The sequence below is a fragment of the Physella acuta genome, unplaced genomic scaffold, assembly GCF_028476545.2.
Source record: "Physella acuta isolate Inbredline_101_S28 unplaced genomic scaffold, ASM2847654v3 ptg000276l, whole genome shotgun sequence".
NCBI classification, from domain to species: Eukaryota; Metazoa; Mollusca; class Gastropoda; family Physidae; genus Physella; species Physella acuta.
The window spans coordinates 976,574-1,003,195 of NW_026731795.1; the positions used below are offsets into that span (position 1 = coordinate 976,574).

Consider the following 26,622-nt stretch of genomic DNA (forward strand, 5'->3'; position numbering starts at 1 on the left):
GCATTCGGATTTAGCCATCAAATGCCTCCCGAGACTTTATGTCTAGTACTACTGTTCCAAAAAAAATTGGATCTTTTTAAATCTCACGTACAAAGCATGTACATAGTCCCATTATTTTAAACATTCAGCACTCCTTAAAATCTGCACATCACATTTTTTTTAACCAACTTTTAATCAAAACTCTAGCCTTATCAGTTATTTTGCTCGATCTCACAGAAACAGGTGTCAGTTTTTCGTCCTAGGCGAACACAATCAAGTCGATATAAAGACCAAGTGTGTGATTTGGTCTGTTTAAAAAAAAATGTTTTCCTCAAAACTTCGACTCCTCTCCTGTTTGGTTCTAGTGGCATTAGTCGGTGCCAAGAAGAAAAGTGTACCTGGTATTTTTACAAGACAAAGTAAGTTATATTCATGCATTGACTAGATTTTTTAAAACTTGGGGAAGATGTAACATTTAATAATTTGTTTGAATGTGACTTTTATTACACTGAATAATACAAAAATAGCAATAATAAATCTAAAAAGAGAGAAAAAAACAAGATTATGTTTGAAAATATAAGGAGGGTCCTTATAACGCTCAATTTTCCCTATATGTGTGTCAATATATCTTAAATGACGTCTCCCCCCCCCCCAACCCCCAACCCCACACCTGATGTCTCTATGCAGCTCTACAGTTAAAATTCTTGTGTTTACGAAATTCTTGTTCTCTATGCCTCTATACAACTTTCTTCATATGTGACTAAACAACTCTAATATTTTCCTAAATCCTTGTTCTCTATCTCTACACAACTCTACAGATACGATTCTTGTTCTCTGTGTTTCTATACAACTCTGTTCATTATGTGTCAACACAACTCTAATATTTCCCCAAATCCCTGTTACAGCTAGCTGTAAGGAAGGAGAGTTCAGGTGCACCAACGGTGTTTGTATCCAGATAGACTGGGTCTGTGATACTGACGTAGACTGTGGAGACGGATCAGACGAGCAACAGAACTGTGGTAAGTGCTCACGTTGGCTTTGAACTTCTTCACATTAGACTGCACAGTATCATCGCTATCGAAGGTGACGTTATTGCTGAAAAAGAGAGAAATATAACCAGTTACCTTTTAATTGTATTGCATACAATATCCATCCCATCTCAAAGCCATAAAATAAAACAAGCATGTTATGTTTAACGTATACTGACTAACACATTTTTATTCTTATAAGTTGACGTGTATTGACAAAAACATTGAGTCTAAACAACATTTGTTTTTATATTTCCACATGGAAACAGAAAATGTTATATTTCATTCAATATTTATACACTGAAATAGTCTGTTCAAATACAAGATTGAAATAGTGATGCTGGCACAGTGTTTCTTAACCTGGGTTCGATGGAACCCCATGAGGTCGGTGATTCAATCTCAGGGGTTCGGAGGAGTTCAGGACACACACTCTATTCATGTGGTTCATAATTAGATTTTGTCAACGCGGACGATAGAACTATTCATCGTTGCTTTGGTACCTCCAAAAATGTCAAGAGCCACAGTGTATTATCAAGATCACAATTTTCCTTTTTCAGAAACGGACTGTACTGGTGAGCACCAGCTGAAATGTAATAACGGCCGGTGTATTACCAGAGAGTATCTGTGTGATGGGGACAATGATTGTGGAGATGGGACTGATGAAAATGATTGTGGTAGGTCCTTTTCGTGTAAAAGCACTACAGAAAACTGCATTGAGAAAAACAGGGTATTCTTCGTGTTGTAATGTGGTTTAAAAACAACGTAAATCGCTTGTGATAAAAACTTGACATAACCTAATGCGCTACCTTACACTTACCTAACACATGTGTATATGGATTTTACACCTGTGTACGCTTACCTTAAATCTATTTACATAACTTGCATCTATGATCTTACAAAAGACTTGTGTACTTACCTTACACCTGTGTACGCTTACCTTAAATCTGTTTACATAACTTGCATCTATGATCTTACAAAAGACTTGTGTAATTACCTTACACCTGTTTACTTACTGAGCCTCACCAGTGTACGCGGGCTTTACACCTTTGTGTATTCACCTTACACCTGTGTAATCACATTACACCGATATACTTACTGCACACCTAAGTATTTATCTTACATTTGAGTCGCCCCTTATATGTAATCACATTACACATGTGTAACCACCTTACATGTGTATATTCAACTTACTCATGTGTACTCACCTAACCTGTGTAATCACTTAATACAAGTGTACTCCGATTACACAATTGTACTCACTTTACGCCTGTGTACTAACATTACACCTTTGTATCTACGTAACACATGTGTAATCACCTTACACTTGTGTACTCACATGACACCTGTGTACTCACCTTACACCTGTGTACTCACATTACACTTGTGTCCTCCCCTTACACCTGTGTCCTCCCCTTACACATTTGTCATCCCCTTACATTTGTGTCCTCCCATTACACCTGTGTACTGACATTAACCTGTACACGTCTATTACCTGTGTACTCACCTTCTAGAACACACAGAGTGCACACTTGGAGAGGTCAAGTGCAGCAACAATATCTGTATAGAAGAGTCCTGGATATGTGACGGGGACAACGACTGTGGAAATGGCTGGGACGAGTCCAACTGCCGTAAGGACAAAAACTTACACACAAAAAATAATTCACTTTATTTTTCCCCATTAGTCCTTCAGTTAATCAAAATAAATTAGTATTATCTTTTTACTATTCTTAAATATATTTTACAATAAAGGTATAACAAGGTAGGCCTATAAATATTTTTTTTAAATAATATTAGTATTCTGTAATTTTCTTTACACGTTTTTTTTAAAGAAGGTTATTTTCTATCCAGTTACACTAGTGAAGAAATATAAATGAATAAATAGTAATGCAGATAATTAAGAAAAATGTTAATTGTGAATAAATCGAGGACTGTACGTTTTAAACTATTTTTAGCTGCCAGTGGCAAGAGGAGTGACGAGAAGCCTGCCGTTAAAAAGTCTAAGATGGCTAAAGGAAACAGCTATGCTGACATCTACAAACGACAGAGTAAGGACCCTTTTTTAAATCAAAATTAAAACTAAATCACATAAACGAGTGTATTTTGAAAAATAGTCCATTTACGTTGTTTCTTAGGAAAAAGACGACCTTTTGAACTTATATTTTTTTTTAAGTATTGTATTTTTATATTGATGTGCAGGCTTATATTTTAATTATTATTTTTTAAAACACGAAAATTAATTATTAAATGGCTTACGAATTTTACAAAGAAATGCGTGTTACGAACCAGTTACGTCATCTTTAACATTAACATAACCAACGAGTCTTATGTATGTGTATGACAATGTGTACATTATTTTGAAAGTGGTTCCTTACAATGTTGAGTCCACGACACTTTGTTGTTTCTCTGTATTTCTATCTAAGGTATATATTCTCGTGTGACAAACAACTCTAATATTTCCTTAAATCCTTGTTCTCTAAGTATCTACACAACTCTGTTCATATGCGTCTACACAACTCTAATAGTTCCCTAAATCCCTGTTGCAGCTAGTTGTAAGGATGGAGAGTTCAGATGCACCAACGGTATTTGTGTCCAGATAGACTGGGTCTGTGATACTGAGGTAGACTGCTCAGACGGGTCAGATGAGCAGCAGAACTGTGGTAAGTGCTCACGTTGGCTTTGCACCTGGTACCTCTAGAGAGTACGTAAATCGTAGATGATAATTCTGATGAAAAGGGGAGTCACAATTACTTTTTACTTCTTTTTTATTGCCTCCAGTCTCTTTCATATCTCAATCAATCAATCGTCACTTAACCTCTGGGGTCATTGGGGCATCACAGTTGATTTTTCAATTTTCATAATTCTCTGCTGCCATTCTATGTTAGAAAAATCTTTCGTAGCTGCTTTCTTTTATATGAAATCTTCTTTTTAATTACAATGTTCTTGGGTCCAAACAAAATATTTTTTTTTTAAATTTCACGTGAAACAAAATAAATTGTGTTGTTTTATTCAACGTTTCTGCTTTAAAGTACAATGATATTTTTTTTTTTCAACTTTACCAGAAACGGACTGTACTGGTGAGCACCAGCTGAAATGTAATAACGGCCGGTGTATTTCCAGAGAGTATCTGTGCGATGGGGACAATGATTGTGGGGACGGTACTGATGAAACTGATTGTGGTAGGTCCTTATTTTTAAAACATGTAAGCTAATTTGATGACCATTTGCGTTGTTCTGTGTTCGGGTAGTTACAGCAAGAATGTACGGAAATAAAAGTTTTGACCAAATCACCTTGAGGTAAAAATAAAACTTCAAACTCGTGGAGGGGTTCTGGGCCACTCTAATTCTGTGTCCTTTTGGTTACATTTCGAGAGGATTTGACGTTGTGGTCAAATGGTAGAGCTTTCAACTGCGAACCTGGAAGTCTCGAGTTCGAATCAGGGCTCTAGTCCTTTGGACGTCCTGTGTCCACCAAGCTCAGATGGGTATTTGACAGGAAAGTAAAGGCGGCTGGGCAAGGTACTGACAACACTAGCCCTTCATATACCGCCGTCACAAAAAAGGTGAACTCTACTTCACTAGCCAGATAGACCGCAGGTTCGAAAAGATACATTACTTCACATAGTATGTAGTTAGGTTTATATGCGAGTCTGTGTAATCTGATTGAAGTTGATAAATTGATAAATTCTCTCGGCTTGAAGCCTTAAAACTGACTCATGTGTAAATCCTCTTTCATGGGTGTAACATTTATTTATCTGTGTAGTCTCTTTAAGCCTGTGTACACAACTTACACCTGGGTATCTCCTGGCAGCTGTGTGCCAAATTTGCACCTGTGTAAAATTCTTACACATGTTTACTCACTTTATCCCTGTATTTTTAAATTACACCTATGTTATCATATCACACATGTGTAGTCACATTACGCATATGTAACCACCTTACACATGTTTAATCAACTTACCCCTGTGTAATCACATCACACCTGTATACCCACCTGTGTATTTACCTTACACCTGTGTCATCACCTTACACTTGTGTCCTCCCCTTACACCTGTGTACTTACTTTACACCTGTGTAATCATCTTACATTTAGGGGGGTGACACCAAGGCAAAAAATAGCAATATATATAGAGAAAAACTTGATGGGGGGTGCAAATTGAAAGTTTGAGGGGGGGGGGGGGTGCAAATCGAAAGTTTGATGGGGGGTGCAAATCGAAAGTTTGATGGGGGGTGCAATTCTGGGGCGTGACACCTTTAAGTGCCGCACCGGGTGACACCCGACCTCGCTACGCCACTGCCTCCCTTTACACCTGTGTCCTCCTATTACACCTTTATACTCACCTTACACCCGTGTACTCACCTTCTAGAACATACAGAGTGCACACTTGGAGAGGTCAAGTGCAGCAACAATATCTGTATAGAAGAGTCCTGGATATGTGACGGGGACAACGACTGTGGAAATGGCTGGGACGAGTCCAACTGCCGTAAGAACAAAAACTTACACGATTAAATCGATATGAATCATTATTAGACAAACATGATATAGAACCTTTAAATAATGAAGCCGAAATATCATGAATTATTTTCTTGTTAAAGGGTTTATTTTTCAATCAAATAAACTTAAGTGAAAAAAATTGCTAAAATTGTGGTTGGATGAGGAGTATTAATTGTGAGAAAATGATTTTATGAGTTAAACATTTTTTTTAGCATCAAGCGGCAAGAGGACTGAGAAAAAGGCTTTAATCAAAAAGTCGATGATGGCAGCGAGAGTAAGCAAGGACGGCACATACAAGAGGCAGGGTAAGTGAGGGGAATTCTGACATTTGAACAGAGTTTCTTCTAGGCATCCCTTCGGGGGGAGGGGGGGCTGAGCCGCCCACCCCCCCCCTTCCGAAGAAAGTCTACCGCCCCCGCCCCCCCCCCCCGCCCCCCGAACGAGATGGATTTTATATAGCAAACATACACTTTTACTAGTATACGCCCCCCCCCCCCCCGAAAAATGTTGACCGCCCCCCACCCCCAAAAAAATTTTAAGTGCCCCCCGGAGAAAAAAGTCTGGAAGAAACACTGCATTTTGAGGGAGGCACATACAGGAGGCAGGGTAAGTTAGGGGAGTTCTGACTGACATATAAGGGGGGGGGGCACATACAAGTAGCAGGGTGTTAGGGGAGTTCTAACACAAGCGGTGGGGCACATACAAGAAGCAGGGTGTTAAGGGAGTTCTAACACAAGCGGTGGGGCACATACAAGAAGCAGGGTGTTAAGGGAGTTCTAACACAAGCGGTGGGGCACATACAAGAAGCAAGGTGTTAAGGGAGTTCTAACACAAGCGGTGGGGCACATACAAGAAGCAGGGTGTTAAGGGAGTTCTAACACAAGTGGTGGGGCACATACAAGAAGCAGGGTGTTAAGGGAGTTCTAACACAAGCGGTGGGGCACATACAAGAAGCAAGGTGTTAAGGGAGTTCTAACACAAGCGGTGGGGCACATACAAGAAGCAGGGTGTTAAGGGAGTTCTAACACAAGTGGTGGGGCACATACAAGAAGCAGGGTGTTAAGGGAGTTCTAACACAAGCGGTGGGGCACATACAAGAAGCAGGGTGTTAAGGGAGTTCTAACACAAGCGGTGGGGCACATACAAGAAGCAGGGTGTTAAGGGAGTTCTAACACAAGCGGTGGGGCACATACAAGAAGCAGGGTGTTAAGGGAGTTCTAACACAAGCGGTGGGGCACATACAAGAAGCAGGGTGTTAGGGGAGTTCTAACACAAGCGGTGGGGCACATACAAGAAGCAGGGTGTTAAGGGAGTTCTAACACAAGCGGTGGGGCACATACAAGAAGCAGGGTGTTAAGGGAGTTCTAACACAAGCGGTGGGGCACATACAAGAAGCAGGGTGTTAAGGGAGTTCTAACACAAGCGGTGGGGCACATACAAGAAGCAGGGTGTTAAGGGAGTTCTAACACAAGTGGTGGGGCACATACAAGAAGCAGGGTGTTAAGGGAGTTCTAACACAAGCGGTGGGGCACATACAAGAAGCAAGGTGTTAAGGGAGTTCTAACACAAGCGGTGGGGCACATACAAGAAGCAAGGTGTTAAGGGAGTTCTAACACAAGCGGTGGGGCACATACAAGAGGCAGGGTGTTAGGGGAGTTCTAACACAAGCGGTGGGGCACATACAAGAAGCAGGGTGTTAAGGGAGTTCTAACACAAGCGGTGGGGCACATACAAGAGGCAGGGTGTTAGGGGAGTTCTAACACAAGCGGTGGGGCACATACAAGAAGCAGGGTGTTAAGGGAGTTCTAACACAAGCGGTGGGGCACATACAAGAAGCAGGGTGTTAAGGGAGTTCTAACACAAGCGGTGGGGCACATACAAGAGGCAGGGTGTTAGGGGAGTTCTAACACAAGTGGTGGGGCACATACAAGAAGCAGGGTGTTAAGGGAGTTCTAACACAAGCGGTGGGGCACATACAAGAGGCAGGGTGTTAAGGGAGTTCTAACACAAGCGGTGGGGCACATACAAGAGGCAGGGTGTTAGGGGAGTTCTAACACAAGCGGTGGGGCACATACAAGAAGCAGGGTGTTAAGGGAGTTCTAACACAAGCGGTGGGGCACATACAAGAAGCAGGGTGTTAAGGGAGTTCTAACACAAGCGGTGGGGCACATACAAGAGGCAGGGTGTTAGGGGAGTTCTAACACAAGCGGTGGGGCACATACAAGAAGCAGGGTGTTAAGGGAGTTCTAACACAAGCGGTGGGGCACATACAAGAGGCAGGGTGTTAAGGGAGTTCTAACACAAGCGGTTTTCATCCAACACACTTTCACTAGTGTCGTTCCAAGTGACCCCTCAGAAAAATTTCTGGAAGTTAGGCTGAATATAAATGCTCTCGTTTTAAAATATAATTTGAATGTAACCGTTGTTTTTATTTCTTTCAGTCACCTGCCCTCCCCTCCACTTCCAGTGTAACGATGGCGGATGTGTACAGGACGATTGGAAGTGCGATATTGACCGGGACTGTGCGGATGGATCTGATGAAGTCGGCTGCCGTACGTCAAGTTAAAGGGTTGGGGGGAGGGAGGGTGCTCTTGTACTTCATTGGGTTTTAGAGACAGAATAAAGCCCTAGTTTGGGATGATCAGAGAAAAAAATTAAAAATATATGGAAAAAAGTGTACAAAATCTTGTTTGACCTTCCCATACTAAAAAATTAGATAAATAACTGAAATGTAACACTTTCTACACTTAAGATTATCATATAACCTCGAGTTTTTGTTTGAATGACCGCTTAACCTGGAGTCTATTGTTTAACCGACAGCTGTTGACTGCAGTGGTGAGCACCAATTCCTCTGTGCCAACGGCCGCTGTCTCACCAAGGAATACCAGTGTGATGGTGACAACGATTGTGGTGACATGTCGGATGAGATCGACTGTCGTAAGTGTTAGCAACGTGGTAAATTATCACGTGACATTGGCAACGTGACCTGAATCTGCATCACGTGACATTCACAGTTTACAAACAAAAGATTTAGATAAAGTAGAGTTGACATTTTAGAAAGTGCCAAAATTAAGTTTGCATCAAGTTCCAAAGTTTTTAGCAATTTTTTTTTTGTTTACCTATGTCGTTATAATATTTATAGTCTTATTTTTTAAGGATCCTTTCTAGATAAGCCCCGTCAAAAAGTTAACCCATGCCGCCCAAAAAAGCTTATGAAAAGTGATATGAAACGTGTACTTTTAGTTTTTAATCCTAACCTAACCTTAACACTAACTCTAACACTGACCCTAACCCTAGCCCTAACTAACCCTAACCTTAACCTTGACCCTAACCCTTAAAAGCGGATAAGAATTTTTTTTATGTCTAGACATCAGAAATAGGCCAGTGTCAGTATTTCTTCCAGGTACTCTTCGGGAAGGACCCCCCCCCCTTCCCCGAAGAAAGTCTACCGCCCAACCCAACTGAAATGGTATTTATGTAGAAAATATATACTTTAAACAGTGTCCGCCCCCCGAAAATTTCAAGTGCCCTATCACATCCCCCCCCCCCCCCACCACAGAGAAAAAAGTCTGGAAGAAACATTGGTCAATGTTGCTTGCGTGCTGGCAAAAGAAAAATGGCGGAGTTTAACTTTTCGCCCGTACACTTTTTGCATTAGTGGCGGGGCTTATCTGGACAAGATCCTTTTTTTTTATTTTATCCAGATAAAGTCGTTTGCTCAGCGGGCGAGATCCAGTGTGACAACTTCCTGTGTATAGAGGCAGCCTGGCTGTGTGACGGAAGTGACGATTGTCGTGACGGTTGGGACGAGAGGAACTGCAGTAGGTTGCACTTTTGTGACGATATGGTGACGATATGGTGACGATAGGGTGTCAATCGTCATCATCTTTTCCTGTTCGTGCCCAAGATGCAATGTGCAGATGAAGCAGAATTCGTCTGTTTCAGTGACATCTTCACATGAAGGGATACTGTGGTCAGCACTATGTCCAGCCGCCTTTATTTTTTCCTAACGTTAATTAGGTACCCATCAGAGCTGGGTGGACTCAGGGACGTTCTACTGACTTGAACCCGGATTCGAACTCGAGGCTTTCGGATTAGCAGTGTAGCGCTCTACCGCTGTGATGTCGATTAAAAAAATGAATTATCGTCTCCATTATGTGTATAGTAGTAGTTTGTACTTTCACTTTTTAAGAAAACAGGTTATTGGGTTGTTGTTTTTTAGTGTAGCTTTGAGCTAGAAAACATTGCATTTTATAACAAAGTATTTGTGTAAGTTTATCATAACTATTACCGCAAATTTATGGTTTTTACTAGTTCTTACTGACGTATATATATATATATATATATATATATATATATATGGCTGTACATCTTTACTGGTATGTAATATTTGACATTATATGTATGTGGATGTGAATTTTACATATCTTCTATTCTTTCTCTCTCCCCCCCCCCCCCCATAACAACAGCTGGGGCGTGCGAAGACAACCAGTTCCGCTGTGCCGATGGATCTAAGTGTATTGACCTAAATTGGGAGTGTGACGGAGATGATGATTGTTACGATGCCAGCGACGAGAAGAACTGTGGTAACAACAACAGATAGTTTTATGGGAGTCTTGTTATTGTGGGCTCTATTGTCACGAGTCCCTAATGTCGGATTTAGTTTTACGGGAGTCTTGTTATTGTGTGCTCTATTGTCACGAGACCATAATATTTGTTCACTTTTGCATGACTGTATGGCCATCAATAAACTAACCCCAACTTCCTCTATCTTTTAAAATTGATTATCTTCCTTCTTAATTGTAATGTTGAACGGGGTTTCCTCCAACACAATTGCTTTACGTGTCAACATGGTAAGCTCAATATAGACCGTTGGCTCCTGATTTCAGCCTAGTTTTCTTTTTTAGATTTCATTCCGTAGCATGTGTCCATCCAAACTACCAAGGCAGCAGTTGCTCAGCCGTCTTTACTTTTCCCAACGTAAGTCAGGTACCCATCAGAGCTGGGTGGACTCAGCCAGTGGTGTAGGCAAGGGGGGGGGGTAGGGGGGGGTTATAACCGCTCCCATGGTCTCACACCCCTATATATATATATATATATATATATATATATATATATATATATATATATATATATATATATATATATATATATATATATATATATATATATATATATATATATATATATATATATATATATATGATTTTATACATATGGAAAAATATTTGACCCCCTCCCATGACCGATTCCTGTCTACGCCACTGAACTCAGCAACGTTCTGCAGTCTCGAGACCGGTCCGAGATCTAAACTCGAGACCTTCGGGCTAGCCTCAGACCTCTCTACCTTTTGACCACTCCGTCCCATATGTGTGGTCCTTAAGTCGGCTGACTTGTCGAGGATGACTATCTGCAATGTAAGACCAGAAGACAGAAGTTCTTAGAGAGAATTAAGATCTTTTTATCAAAATGAAAATCAAAAACCCACAATAACAAACTGTTGGTTTATAAATGTTATACGTTTGCTCAGCTTCAATCCACATTTCTAGTTCCTAAAAAAAAACAGAATTGGAGCACCCCGCTTTCCCCAAACGCCATCCAAACTTTAAAAAACTGAAGAAAAAGTATATACATTATCCATCAGCCAAACTTTAAAAAACTGAAGAAAAAGTATATACATTATCCATCATCCAAACTTTAAAAACTGAAGAAAAAGTATATACATTATCCATCAGCCAAACTTTTTCCTTTAGTCTGCACGCCCTATCAGTTCCAGTGCCACAACGGCCGCTGCATCAACGGCAATTGGAAATGTGACGGAGATAACGACTGCGGCGACGCCTCAGATGAAACAGATTGTCGTAAGTATTGTTTACATGTCAAGGAGTCTAAAGCACTTGAATTTGTTGTGGTTTAATTGATGTGAATGTGCTGTCTATAAAGACTGGTTCCCAGAAAGATGTGAAACGGAAAAATTCGCAACGGAAAAAAGCGCAAACAGAAACCTGCGCACACGGAAAAATGCGCATTTTTCTGTGTGCGCAATTTTCTGTTTGTGCATTAATCTGGTTGCGCATTTTTCACTTTGAGCATTTTATGGTTTGCGCATTTTTCCGTTGCGCATTTTTTTTCTTGCGCTTTGTTCCATTACACAATTTTCTGTTGCGCATCTTTCTGGTCACCGTAAAGACTTCGCCAACTATTACACTACCTACAATGTGTGACGCACCCAATTATAGCACTATCTACACAATGTGACATGACAATCAAAAGCTTCCCCCCCCCCCACACCATAACATGGCACTACAAGTACCTCCCACAAACACCATCCACCCCAGCATATGTGAAGACATGATGACACCCCACCAAACACACCCATCATAACACACCACTACATCTCTCCAGCCACCACCCACCCCAGCATATGTGACGACATGATGACACCCCACCAAACACCCCCACCACAACACCCCACCATAACACCACACTACATCTCCCCAGCCACCACCCACCCCAGCATATGTGACGACATGATGACACCCCACCAAACACCCATACCATAACACCCCCAACATGACACCCCACCAAACACCCCACTACATCTCCCCAGCCACCATCCACCCTAGCATATGTGACGACATGATGACACCCCACCAAACACCCCCACCACCATAACACCCCCATTACAATTAACATCTCCCCAGCCACCATCCACCCCAGCATATGTGAAGACATGATGGCACCCCCACCACCATAACACCCTACGATAACACCCCACTACATCTCCCCAGCCACCATCCACCCCAGCATATGTCACGACATGATGACACCCTACCAAACACCCCCACCGCCATAACACCCCTACCCACTATATCTCCCCAGCTACCACCCACCCCAGCATATGTGACGACATGATGACACCCCACCAAACACCCCCACCATAACACCCCCAACATGACACCCCACCAAACACCCCCACTACATCTCCCCAGCCACCTTCCATCCCAGCATATGTGACGACATGATGACACCCCAACAAACACCCCCACCACAACACCCCCACCATAACACCCCCACTACATCTCCCCAGCCACCATCCACCCCAGCATATGTGACGACATGATGACACCCTACCAAACACCCCCACCACAACACCCCCACCACAACACCCCCACCATAACACCCCCACTACATCTCCCCAGCCACCATCCACCCCAGCATATGTGACGACATGATGACACCCTACCAAACACCCCCACTACAACACCCCCACCACAACACCCCCACCATAACACCCCCACTACATCTCCCCAGCCACCATCCACCCCAGCATATGTGACGACATGATGACACCCTACCAAACACCCCCACCACAACACCCCCACCACAACACCCCCACCATAACACCCCCACTACATCTCCCCAGCCACCTTCCATCCCAGCATATGTGACGACATGATGACACCCCAACAAACACCCCAACCAAACACCCCCACCACAACACCCCCACCATAACACCCCCACTACATCTCCCCAGCCACCATCCACCCCAGCATATGTGACGACATGATGACACACCAACAAACACCCCCACCATAACACCCCTACCCACTACATCTCCCCAGCCACCATACACCCCAGCATATGTGACGACATGATGACCGTGCGAGACTGCGCCTTGATGAACGAGACGAACCACCCCATCTGCCTGGATCCAGTTGATGGCCCCAAGTTCTGCAGAAAGTACTGCAGCCTGTGTCTGTCCAATATCAACTTGACCCATCCACCCCAGTGATAAACTGTTTCTAATTTAGATGGGAGCACACACATCTCCAGAACAATTCAGTTCTAATAAACATTTTTTATTTAGTACTGATGTACTAGTATTAAACTATGAAGTTTGTTTTATTTCAGTTTTTTTTTTTTAATTCAAGACTATCTAGAAAGAGTAAATAGTGGACTTGTAAATGTATTATTGTTTGTATGGACTTCACAAAATTAAAATTTTTAAAGATCCAAACTAACTCGTTTAAAGATCCAAACTGACTCGAGTGTAAACAAAATTCATATTGAAAATTTGCGAAAATATCAGCTATAAAATGCTTAACTTACAAAATTATTTTGAAATTTAAAAAATTTAAATGACAATCCTGCTTAATAATAAATAAAATAAACACTTTCTGATAAAAAGACTTAAAATTGATTAAGAAATGAAATTAAAAAATGTAAAAAGTACTTGCTTTCCTAAGCAATTAAAAAATTTAAATTTCGACGAAGGCGGACTTAATTCACCGGGGGGGGGGGGGGGGGGGGGGAGAGTGTAAGGTTCTATCTCATTTAACCCGCCTTTATATAACGTGTATGTAGGATTTATTGTTAAGGGCGAAAACTGGGAGTAATTAATAGGAGATAATTGATCTGGGTAATGATAGTGAGTAATTGATATGAGGTAATACCAGAGTTTCTTCCAGGCATCTCTTCGGAAAATTTTTTACCGCCCCCCCCCCCCCCCCCGAACGGAATGAAATTTATAAAATTTATATAGAACATATATACTTTTAACAGTGTCCGCCCCCCCCCCCCCCCCCCCCGAAGAAAGTTTACCGCCTCCCCCCCCCCCCCCCCCCCGGAGAAAAAAGTCTGGAAGAAACACTGGGTAATACCCTGCTCCCAGATTGGGAAGTACTGTTTAAAAATCTTTAGAATTGTTATCATTGAATATTAAAATGCGTGAGTTACTTCCCATTTATAAATTTACCAAGCGAGGCAACCTATATCTATGTTCCTAAAAAAAAAGAATGAGAATGCGATTTTATAAAAAAGAAAACAGTTTTTTGATAGTTTTAAAATATAAATATTAAAAATCAAATAAGAAACTTTATCTAATATTTATACTTGATAGACTTTAGACTTAGAGTAATAAGTTGACTACAGTTTACATAGAAAACTGTTAGCTGTGATACGAAGGCTATTTAATAGATATCCGAAAGTTACCTAATCAATTGTTACACTTTCTCCAACGTATTTTTTTTTTATTTTCTTTATTTTCTAGTCGAATCACCATTTAACACTTGACAATACTTATACATAAATGGAAAACATTAATGGAGAAGAATGGTGCAGGCGATGAGAAATAATAAAACAGAAAGAGACCAAATCATCAAAAATGGTCCATGAAATTCCTAGAGGAAAACCAAAATCAGATAATATGTGGAAAGCAGTTAGAACCCTGAGATCTTCTGTCATTAATTAGGTAAAAGCTATGAAAACAACATTGGAACAGAAAATGGCACTCAGGAATAAAAAAAAAAAAGAAAGAATATTAAAGGACCTACAGGAACAATTAAAGAAAGAAAAACATCTTCAACGACTTGAATGAAGGCAAACAACAACTGATGATGAAAGGTTTTAACAAACATAATTTAATTTTTATAATTTCACAGACTTTATTAAAACAACAACAACTCATTTAACATTGAGCGTGGTCTGGTGAGCGGCTGAGGTGTCTATCTTTAAAACTTCTCTCAGTGCCATGGTGGCATAACATGATGAAGGCAGGGTCAATTTCAACACCACAGCTTTCAGGCTGCCTGTTAATTCAAAGAAAACAAATCATTACAACATAGTGGCATAATAGACAAAAATAGTATAAACAAAATTATCTTAAAATATTATAATAGTAATATTGGGCATTCGGACAGCTTAAACATTATTGTTTTTGTAAAAAAAAACTTATTTCTGTGATCTTCATGTAAACTAACAGTCTCCAGGCAGATTTTGCTGGTCAACTATAATTTCTTACTTTTTTTTATTGAAAATGACCACATTTATGCTAAGGCAAGACATTTTTCCAGACTGAATATTTAACCATGGTATTCAACAACACAGTGTTTCATTATAAACAGTATTCTTTTTATATGAATGGTAGATAATTAATTTTTAAGAAGAAAGTTTAAAAAAAAATCAGATTTCCCACCATAAAATAGGGAAAATATACACCTCAGCTGAAAACAGTGAGTCAGGTTTAAACTTGAACCATTGAGTACAGGGCAGATTGGGGAGAAAAATTACCTTTATCATCTGAAGGAGGCAGCTGTACTTCTTTAATCAAATCCAAATCGCTTAAAGTTATTGGCAGTGTGTAGTCATCGTAGTTGTGATGTGACCATGTGACATTCTTTGGCAGTAGGGTGACATGACGATAAGCTCCCGGCAACGAATAGTCCCTGAGTAAGGTAAAAACTTAGTTCATAGACATTTTTATTCGTGATAAATTTTATTCAATGAATTTTTTTTTTTCTTTAAAAGGGAATAAACTTATTTAAACTAAATGAATGCTGTTACTATAAAATATTTAGATTAGATTAATTAACATGAAAAATTTGCTCTCACTAAAACTGACAAACGGTTATTATATGAACTATTTAATAGTCTCACTTTTGTGTTCTTTTCATGTTGTCAATGTCAAGGCCGTCAGCTGCCAGGGCACTTTTGTACCAATCAAACACTGAAAATAAATTTTCATTTTTACAGGTATAGACAAATGGAAAATAAAACAACAACCTATAGCTACTGTTTTACTGATGGGAATTTTAACATACAATTAATAAAACAGTTCACATTTTTCATAGTAACAGGAGCTTTTGTCTTTTATTCTATTACAATTCGGTAATCAACCTTCGCATTGTCTTTAATCAAAAACAAGATGTATTTAAAACACATTATAAAACAAGATTTTTTAAAAATGAACATTGTCTTTATAACTTTATATTATAAAGTTGATCAACACAAAACAAATAGGTTTCTAAAAATTACCTTCATTTTTGGGATAAATAACATCATGACCAGGAAGAGGCAAGACCACATCATGTAAGGTATACTGATCTAAATTCTCTTGTGTCATAACTAGAGGAGTCGCATGTTCTGTTAGACAAAAAATACACACATCACGTAAGGTATACTGATCTAAATTCTCTTGTGTCACAACTAGAGGAGTCGCATGTTCTGTTAGACAAAAAATACACACATCACGTAAGGTATACTGATCTAAATTCTCTTGTGTCACAACTATAGGAGTCGCATGTTCTGTTAGACAAAAAATATAAACATCATGTAAGGTATACTGATCTAAATTCTCTTGTGTCACAACTATAGGAGTCGCATGTTCTGTTAGACAAAAAATACAAACATCATGTAAGGTATACTGATCTAAATTCTCTTGTGTCACAACTAGAGGAGTCGCATGTTCTGTTAGACAAAAAATTCACACATCATGTAAGGTATACTGATCTAAATTATCTTGGGTCACAACTAGAGGAGTCGCATGTTCTGTTAGACAAAAAATTCACACATCATGTAAGGTATACTGATCTAAATTATCTTGGGTCACAACTAGAGGAGTCGCATGTTCTGTTAGACAAAAAATACACACATCATGTAAGGTATACTGATCTAAATTATCTTGGGTCACAACTAGAGGAGTCGCATGTTCTGTTACACAAAAAATACACACATCATGTAAGGTATACTGATCTAAATTCTCTTGTGTCACAACTAGTGGAGTTGCATGTTCTGTTAGACAAAAAATACACACACATGTAAAGTATACTGATCTAAATTATCTTGGGTCACAACTAGAGGAGTCGCATGTTCTGTGTCACAACTAGAGGAGTCGCATGTTCTGTTAGACAAAAAATACACACATCATATAAGGTATACTGATCTAAATTATCTTGTGTCACAACTAGAGGAGTCGCATGTTCTGTTAGACAAAAAATACACACATCATGTAAGGTATACTGATCTAAATTATCTTGGGTCACAACTAGAGGAGTCGCATGTTCTGTTAGACAAAAAATACACACATCATGTAAGGTATACTGATCTAAATTATCTTGTGTCACAACTAGAGGAGTCGCATGTTCTGTTAGACAAAAAATACACACATCATGTAAGGTATACTGATCTAAATTATCTTGTGTCACAACTAGAGGAGTCGCATGTTCTGTTAGACAAAAAATACACACACATGTAAAGTATACTGATCTAAATTATCTTGGGTCACAACTAGAGGAGTCGCATGTTCTGTTAGACAAAAAATACACACATCATGTATGGTATACTGATCTAAATTATCTTGGGTCACAACTAGAGGAGTCGCATGTTCTGTTAGACAAAAAATACACACATCATGTAAGGTATACTGATCTAAATTATCTTGTGTCACAACTAGAGGAGTCGCATGTTCTGTTAGACAAAAAATACACACATCATGTAAGGTATACTGATCTAAATTATCTTGTGTCACAACTAGAGGAGTCGCATGTTCTGTTAGACAAAAAATACACACATCATGTAAGGTATACTGATCTAAATTATCTTGTGTCACAACTAGAGGAGTCGCATGTTCTGTTAGACAAAAAATACACACATCATGTAAGGTATACTGATCTAAATTATCTTGTGTCACAACTAGAGGAGTCGCATGTTCTGTTAGACAAAAAATTCACACATCATGTAAGGTATACTGATCTAAATTATCTTGGGTCACAACTAGAGGAGTCGCATGTTCTGTTAGACAAAAAATTCACACATCATGTAAGGTATACTGATCTAAATTATCTTGGGTCACAACTAGAGGAGTCGCATGTTCTGTTAGACAAAAAATACACACATCATGTAAGGTATACTGATCTAAATTATCTTGGGTCACAACTAGAGGAGTCGCATGTTCTGTTACACAAAAAATACACACATCATGTAAGGTATACTGATCTAAATTCTCTTGTGTCACAACTAGTGGAGTTGCATGTTCTGTTAGACAAAAAATACACACACATGTAAAGTATACTGATCTAAATTATCTTGGGTCACAACTAGAGGAGTCGCATGTTCTGTGTCACAACTAGAGGAGTCGCATGTTCTGTTAGACAAAAAATACACACATCATATAAGGTATACTGATCTAAATTATCTTGTGTCACAACTAGAGGAGTCGCATGTTCTGTTAGACAAAAAATACACACATCATGTAAGGTATACTGATCTAAATTATCTTGGGTCACAACTAGAGGAGTCGCATGTTCTGTTAGACAAAAAATACACACATCATGTAAGGTATACTGATCTAAATTATCTTGTGTCACAACTAGAGGAGTCGCATGTTCTGTTAGACAAAAAATACACACATCATGTAAGGTATACTGATCTAAATTATCTTGTGTCACAACTAGAGGAGTCGCATGTTCTGTTAGACAAAAAATACACACACATGTAAAGTATACTGATCTAAATTATCTTGGGTCACAACTAGAGGAGTCGCATGTTCTGTTAGACAAAAAATACACACATCATGTATGGTATACTGATCTAAATTATCTTGGGTCACAACTAGAGGAGTCGCATGTTCTGTTAGACAAAAAATACACACATCATGTAAGGTATACTGATCTAAATTATCTTGTGTCACAACTAGAGGAGTCGCATGTTCTGTTAGACAAAAAATACACACATCATGTAAGGTATACTGATCTAAATTATCTTGTGTCACAACTAGAGGAGTCGCATGTTCTGTTAGACAAAAAATACACACATCATGTAAGGTATACTGATCTAAATTATCTTGTGTCACAACTAGAGGAGTCGCATGTTCTGTTAGACAAAAAATACACACATCATGTAAGGTATACTGATCTAAATTATCTTGTGTCACAACTAGAGGAGTCGCATGTTCTGTTAGACAAAAAATACACACATCATGTAAGGTATACTGATCTAAATTATCTTGTGTCACAACTAGAGGAGTCGCATGTTCTGTTAGACAAAAAATTCACACATCATGTAAGGTATACTGATCTAAATTATCTTGGGTCACAACTAGAGGAGTCGCATGTTCTGTTAGACAAAAAATTCACACATCATGTAAGGTATACTGATCTAAATTATCTTGGGTCACAACTAGAGGAGTCGCATGTTCTGTTAGACAAAAAATACACACATCATGTAAGGTATACTGATCTAAATTATCTTGGGTCACAACTAGAGGAGTCGCATGTTCTGTTACACAAAAAATACACACATCATGTAAGGTATACTGATCTAAATTCTCTTGTGTCACAACTAGTGGAGTTGCATGTTCTGTTAGACAAAAAATACACACACATGTAAAGTATACTGATCTAAATTATCTTGGGTCACAACTAGAGGAGTCGCATGTTCTGTGTCACAACTAGAGGAGTCGCATGTTCTGTTAGACAAAAAATACACACATCATATAAGGTATACTGATCTAAATTATCTTGTGTCACAACTAGAGGAGTCGCATGTTCTGTTAGACAAAAAATACACACATCATGTAAGGTATACTGATCTAAATTATCTTGGGTCACAACTAGAGGAGTCGCATGTTCTGTTAGACAAAAAATACACACATCATGTAAGGTATACTGATCTAAATTATCTTGTGTCACAACTAGAGGAGTCGCATGTTCTGTTAGACAAAAAATACACACATCATGTAAGGTATACTGATCTAAATTATCTTGTGTCACAACTAGAGGAGTCGCATGTTCTGTTAGACAAAAAATACACACACATGTAAAGTATACTGATCTAAATTATCTTGGGTCACAACTAGAGGAGTCGCATGTTCTGTTAGACAAAAAATACACACATCATGTATGGTATACTGATCTAAATTATCTTGGGTCACAACTAGAGGAGTCGCATGTTCTGTTAGACAAAAAATACACACATCATGTAAGGTATACTGATCTAAATTATCTTGTGTCACAACTAGAGGAGTCGCATGTTCTGTTAGACAAAAAATACACACATCATGTAAGGTATACTGATCTAAATTATCTTGTGTCACAACTAGAGGAGTCGCATGTTCTGTTAGACAAAAAATACACACATCATGTAAGGTATACTGATCTAAATTATCTTGTGTCACAACTAGAGGAGTCGCATGTTCTGTTAGACAAAAAATACACACATCATGTAAGGTATACTGATCTAAATTATCTTGTGTCACAACTAGAGGAGTCGCATGTTCTGTTAGACAAAAAATACAAACAATACTGATTAGATACCATTTTGTTGGGTAAATTATTTTAAATTAAATTAAAGTAAATAAATATTTTAATTACATTTAAAGTATTGTAATCAGCATACATAAATTAAACTTTGTTAACATATTTATAAAATAAAAATTTCTTGAAAACAATATTTTTAATTCAAGTTCAATTACCTTCATTCTTTAAGTTAGCTGGAAGCACAAGGTCCCCAATAATTGGCAATTTACCAAACTTCTGCAGCCTTTTTGATACCATCAAATTCCAAATCAGGGCTTGATAGCTGTGAACATACAGAAGCCTGGTATTCCGAGATATCTGTTAATAAAAAGTTCTATACAAGTTAATCATAGTTAAAGGGAAACACAAGCCAAAGGATGGTGTGGTCATGTGGTAGAGCCCATTGTATGCTAAACAGAAAATCTTGAGTTCAATTCAAGGCTTCAATTTAAGGGGCATCCCTGATTCCAATCAAAATCGCACAAGTATTTGAAAAAATTTGGTTAACATTTGTTAGTGTGGTGCTGGCCACACAATTCTATCCCATGATGAGCTTCTAGAAACAGATGAAAACAACTTTTTAAATTTATAAAATGGATTGTTTCAAAGGAAATACTAAAGAACTTATTACCAATATCATTATAGAGGAAACATCATTATAATCACAATACAGAGTGAAAAAAACAGGCTATATTAATCTTACTAAGTTGGAGATAAATAAATAAAACCACTTCTAAAAACAAGGAATATATTTGATTAATTGATCATTACGTGTAAAATCAACGTAAGAAAGAACACATGAAAAATTTTTACAAAACAAAATTAGTTGCTTGGTAAGAGTCATGAGCCAATAAAGTTATAAAAAAACTATATTCACAGTAAATCTACTAAGTGTGAAGTAAGTCAAGAACATCTTTTAAGACTGTAAAATATATTTTGTAAGGTTTTGGAACTCTACCTTTTCTAATGCATTAAAGGGCTTCATATTCCTTTTGAGGGCTTCTAACAGATTCCTCTCAAGGCCACAGAATTTGGGTGTGGCTGCCAAAGTTTTCTCAGGGTTACGAGTCTCCTTCCATATTTTCTGGAAGCCATCTTTGGAAGCATTGTCTAGAAATACAATTTTTGGTATTCAATTTTTGTTTCATTTGACAAACAAATCAAATATCATGTGTGTAATTTAAAATTAATATTTTTTTCCTTTTAAATCTAAGAACATATTTTTAAAAAATTGTTGTACAATTCATGTTGCTAAACATAAAGTAGTTTTAAATTAAATAGCTCTTTCCTTATATGGTACACAGATTTAGTATACTTGTAGTACACTTTCAAAAGACTGAGTTTTTTTAATTAAAATAAAAACCACCAATTCTCACCATCTCTAGGTTGTAAAATTAAATCAATGGCCTTTTCCCAGTCCCCATGTAAAAGAGCGCTGAAACACAAAGTAAACAAAGTTTCATTTTTTTAATCAATCAGAGAATATTAATTGATAAAAGGGAAGAGCATCTAAAGACAGACAATGGCAGGAAAAAAATGGAATGAAAATAAATTTAAACAGCACTAACCATCCGACTTTGTGTGTGGGCACTGATGTGGTTCCAAACCGCTGCATACCAAAATAGTTGATAAAGCCATTGGCCTTCAGAGAAGAGATGGCATTATCCACAGTTTCTGTACTCCCCTGAACATTTCTGTGACACAACACAATGTAAATGACACCAATGGTATAAATTTAACATTGAAAAATGTATTTAACATGTAAAAAAAAATTACACAAAATAAATGAAGCCATTTCATCAAAGTTTTTAGTTTAATAAGTAATGTTCAATGAAATAACCAATTTTTTTAAATGTGACTATAGGAAAAAATTATTATTTTTATAACAGCTATGACTACAATGAAACATTTGTTATTTTGCTTACCTTAATACGATGGTAAATGTATTTCCTGACAGCTGACCAAGCTTTAGAGGCTCCGCTACATAACTAGCAACCAATTTGAAACAAAAGGCTGAGTTGTAATCAACATTTATAAATTTAACAGATGAAACATTCAATTGAGTATCATACTCAAAACGTTTAGTAATAGTTCAAAGCAAACTTTCTTTAGATTTAACATTTAGTCACGTAGAAAATTATTTACCGAAAGTTACCTAGTCCCATATTCCGAAGTATCTTATTAAGAAACACCAATTTTTTAGGATGTATTCTGAAAAAAGAAATTTCAAACATTATTTTACATAAATGATAATCATAAAATCAATACAAATATGAATGTACAATCACAAAATAAAACTAAAACAAAAAAAACACTGTAAGCTTCAGTTTATATGAAGAAAAATCTATTCCATTATTATATTTACCCTATTCAGAGTCAAGTTAAAGTATTAATTACTGCATCATCAGAATATATTTTTTTTACAACATGCACATACCTATTAGCAGTAACCTCTTGAGAGGTTTTGGCCCTTCTGTCTTTAGTGCCAGCAAACTGAAATAGACTCTCCTTCAACCTACCGACAAAATAAAAATTGTATACAACTTGAACTATACTAAAAAAATTTCTAAATAATCATTTTTAATGGAGTCATTCTAAACACCACAACATTCAAAAACCCTAACATAACATTTTGACTACCTCTTTTTCTTTCTTTTTTGTTGATTTTAATTTTAATTCCATGCCAAACTGTTTAAATTTATTTGATCAAAATGATAATATAATAATTGCAAAAAGCAATAATGGTGACCTTCTGTCATTTGCAAAAAAGCAACAGTCTTTTCTGTTTGAAAATGTCTTTTTTTCTTTCTTCCATGAGGTTAAACGGATAAATATTATTTGTAATTGTAAAATAACATGGATCAATTAAATAAAGTAATTACAAAAAAAAAAAACAGATAGTTCAATGTACTTGCCTCAAATTTTTGGCAATCAGCCCAATAGCATCCATAGTATCTTTGTTTTCTTTGTACAAAACAAACTTGACAAAACGACAAGATCTTTGTGATTTTGGCCAGTCATCTTGAAATTTATCTCGGGATTTAGCTGCTGAGATACATAGGCTTTAAGTTATTATTTATTTTAAGATTTTATTTGTATTTAAAGTGAGGAGAAAATGAACAAAGCTAAAAAATTAATTAAAATCAATTTTATATTTTTACTTAGATTATGTTCTTCACAAGAACACAGGAAATTTCACCCTGTAAATTATAAACTTATAAAACTAGCAAGTCTATTATACTGAATAACCTAAGCACGATAAGACAGAAATAAATCTCTACAAGTAATTTCCTGAAACTTGTAAAAACAAGTGAACTGATATCAACCAATAAATCTGTATCACCAACAACAATACCCAATCCAAAAGTCAACCATATCTGTTACTGTATGTGGTTGTCTGTTTCAGGAAAACATCCTCAACATAACTTTAACTGAATTCTATAGCAATGACCAAGCAATTTATTCTTACCTGATCTCCACAATACCTGAATATATTTTTTGCCCCCTTCTTCAATAGTTTTGGTCTCCAGCTCAGAAAAAGTTTTTTTGATAGCCAAATGCATTTTAGTGCGCAAATCTTTACATTCAGGAGCCTTAAAAAGTAACATAAAATCCTTTATTTATTTTAAAATTTACTTGTACTATTTTAACATTTACTTTTATCTATATCATAGGAGTGAAATATAAAAAGAAGTCACTGAAAACAGTCTAATTGAAATAGCTTATAAACTGATTTAAAAAGCCATAAACAACAAGAACTTACAATTATATTAACAGTACCAGTCTTATCTCCTGTTTTAACAAGGTTATCAATCTTGGAGAGATCTTCATCACTAATCACATCTGGTTTCTCCAACACAATCTGAGACAATCGATAAACAACATTTGAGTCTGATGTTTAAATCAGAAAATATCAGCGCCAAGACTGGTCAAAGAACAGTTTTTTAAAATGCGTATACAATAAAACAAAGTATAGTAACTAGTTTGGAATAGGTGGGAAGAGTAAACAAAATCTTTATTAATACAAAACAAAAGTAATTATTAGAGTAATTTAATAATACAATGTGAATTTGTAAAAGTGAAGTAGATTATATCATTTTAAATAAATTTAACTATGTAATCAGCCTGTGCTAACTAATTCATAAAATACCTTGTCATTATTATCTTCAGCTTTTTTATCTTCATCTGTCTCCTCAACAGGGCATGTCATTTGTGTTAAATGCACCTCATTTCCATCTAAATCAACTTCATTTACAATGAAATCAGAGTACCTGTAGGATTATAAAATATTTAACTGTTAATCAAATTATATTTGTTATCTTATATTGTTAGATATTGCTACATAATTTAAACTGAATGAACCTAATTAGTTTGCTCATTTTAATAAAGAAGACTATGTCTAGTTATTGGTTAATGTTAAGACACCAAGACACTGTACTTTTTTCACTTCCTAGAAAGCATATGACAGGACTAGAATTCTGCAACAAACTTGGTTTGCACATCTGAGGGATTCTAAAGTCATCAAATACCTTCTCAACTTTTCCAAGTTATTTTTTTTGTTTCCTATTTTGACCAATTAGATCCACTAATGCCATTTTTTCCTTTGTTTTGATAAAATGTAACACCATACAGTGATGTTTTTCAGGGCAATGTTAATCACAAAAACAGAACAAATAGAATCATGATATGAATGATAAAATGTAAAACCAAACTACTGATACTGTGATGTTTTTTCAAGGCAATGTTTGACACAAATAAAAACAACAGAACAAATAGAATCAAAATGACTTTACCTTTGTTTTATAACAGCACTAAAACCTTCATGTTCACCAAGATATTCAGTAATTCCTGCTTGTATTTCAGTAATAGGCACCTCTTTTTCATGTATTTCGCTCTCTAACTGGATACCATTTTTATTTTCAATACATTTTTCATTGTCTACAACTGTTGCAGGTAATTCAGCATCTTCTTCTTTGCAGGGTTTTTGTATGTTGTTACTTTCTCCAGGAGCATCTAGCTTTATTTTTTTACATGCAGGCTCTTCAGTTGTAACATTTTCCGTAGATAGATCCACTGATTCCATTGTACTAAAGAATTAAATATATCCTCCTGGTTATCCAAGGTGTCAATGGTTGTTATTGTTTTAAACTTCTTAATCGAACTATTTTTCTTAACAGCACAAACTTAATTTTAAATAAAAGAATACTTTTGAAATTAAAAAAATGACAAAGAGAATCTAGATTTCTTAACAGAAAATTATTAATAAATTCAAAAAGGAAAAAAATTAGATTGGCCAATAAATTACTACTCACTAAATTACAAAACTTTCTACAATACTCTATAGGACTTATAAACTAAACAAAAAAAACACTGACTATAATATAGTCTAACATCGGCATAGAAGTGCCCAGAGATACGACAAACATTTTTTAATGGCATTTCAATTAATTTCAGTGTAGAAAATTGCTTTGAGATACGAGAAATTTGACACACAAGCAATGTTACTGAACAAATTCAATTTACGTGGCCTGACCAATTTAATTAAAAGAGATTTAGATCTATTGTAAAATACGAGCTGACAATGACACTATTGACGCGCGACGTAGCATACGCCGCTATTTAGTTGTTTTATTTTTCACTTCGACACTACCAATGCTGCGACTGAAAATATTTTGCTTTAAAACACTATCAGTAGCTCATGAAGGACGTTTATCCTCACCATCCCTTCCCCCTCCCCACCTGCCCACTTGTAACTACGGTTTACAGTCAAAATGAAAAAAAAAAAATCAAGCAGAACTGTTTTTTATTTCTACTTTATTTAAAATAGTTTAAAAACTAAATTATCTGCCCTTTATAGCTGTCACTGATTTGACTCAGCTCTACTATTGTAAAACTTTTGAAGTGAACCACAGCTCACCAGATTGGTGGGGCGGTAGCAATATGCCTAGGGAGCGGGGTAGGAACGGCTAATGGCTAAGCCCTTACATGGTGGTGTCTTTCATGGTCCTCACATACACTGTAGAGAATTATATATATAGATAAACTCAAAA

At 37.1% G+C, this 26,622-nt stretch overlaps 2 protein-coding genes across 3 annotated transcripts; one reads left to right on the top strand and one right to left on the bottom strand.

Annotated features, from left to right (window-relative positions):
• Window positions 1–204: 204 nt before the first annotated feature.
• LOC131939414 (sortilin-related receptor) lies at window positions 205–13,389 on the top strand. 2 transcript variants are annotated; one of them, XM_059297700.1, is made up of 15 exons: window positions 205–398; window positions 885–998; window positions 1,565–1,681; window positions 2,519–2,635; window positions 2,960–3,052; window positions 3,551–3,664; window positions 4,067–4,183; window positions 5,371–5,487; window positions 5,711–5,803; window positions 7,940–8,050; window positions 8,319–8,435; window positions 9,203–9,319; window positions 9,968–10,084; window positions 11,252–11,359; window positions 13,124–13,389. In XM_059297700.1, the coding sequence occupies exons 1-15, from the start codon at window positions 302–304 to the stop codon at window positions 13,291–13,293; spliced, it is 1,719 nt and encodes a 572-aa protein (XP_059153683.1). In that variant the 5' UTR covers window positions 205–301; the 3' UTR covers window positions 13,294–13,389. The 2 variants fall into 2 exon arrangements, with proteins under 2 accessions (XP_059153683.1, XP_059153684.1); XM_059297701.1 differs by lacking the exon at window positions 13,124–13,389 and adding an exon at window positions 12,203–12,270.
• A 1,510-nt stretch (window positions 13,390–14,899) lies between these two features.
• LOC131939413 (pseudouridylate synthase 7 homolog) lies at window positions 14,900–26,588 on the bottom strand. Its single transcript, XM_059297699.1, has 19 exons — window positions 26,558–26,588; window positions 25,366–25,659; window positions 24,723–24,843; window positions 24,336–24,434; window positions 24,042–24,165; window positions 23,488–23,620; window positions 23,010–23,087; window positions 22,718–22,783; window positions 22,498–22,560; window positions 22,141–22,266; window positions 21,949–22,007; window positions 21,531–21,682; window positions 20,749–20,890; window positions 20,429–20,552; window positions 16,567–16,583; window positions 16,314–16,421; window positions 15,936–16,005; window positions 15,570–15,724; window positions 14,900–15,088 (listed from the first exon to the last, which is right to left on the bottom strand). The coding sequence occupies exons 1-19, from the start codon at window positions 26,572–26,574 to the stop codon at window positions 14,964–14,966; spliced, it is 2,073 nt and encodes a 690-aa protein (XP_059153682.1). The 5' UTR covers window positions 26,575–26,588; the 3' UTR covers window positions 14,900–14,963.
• Window positions 26,589–26,622: the final 34 nt, after the last annotated feature.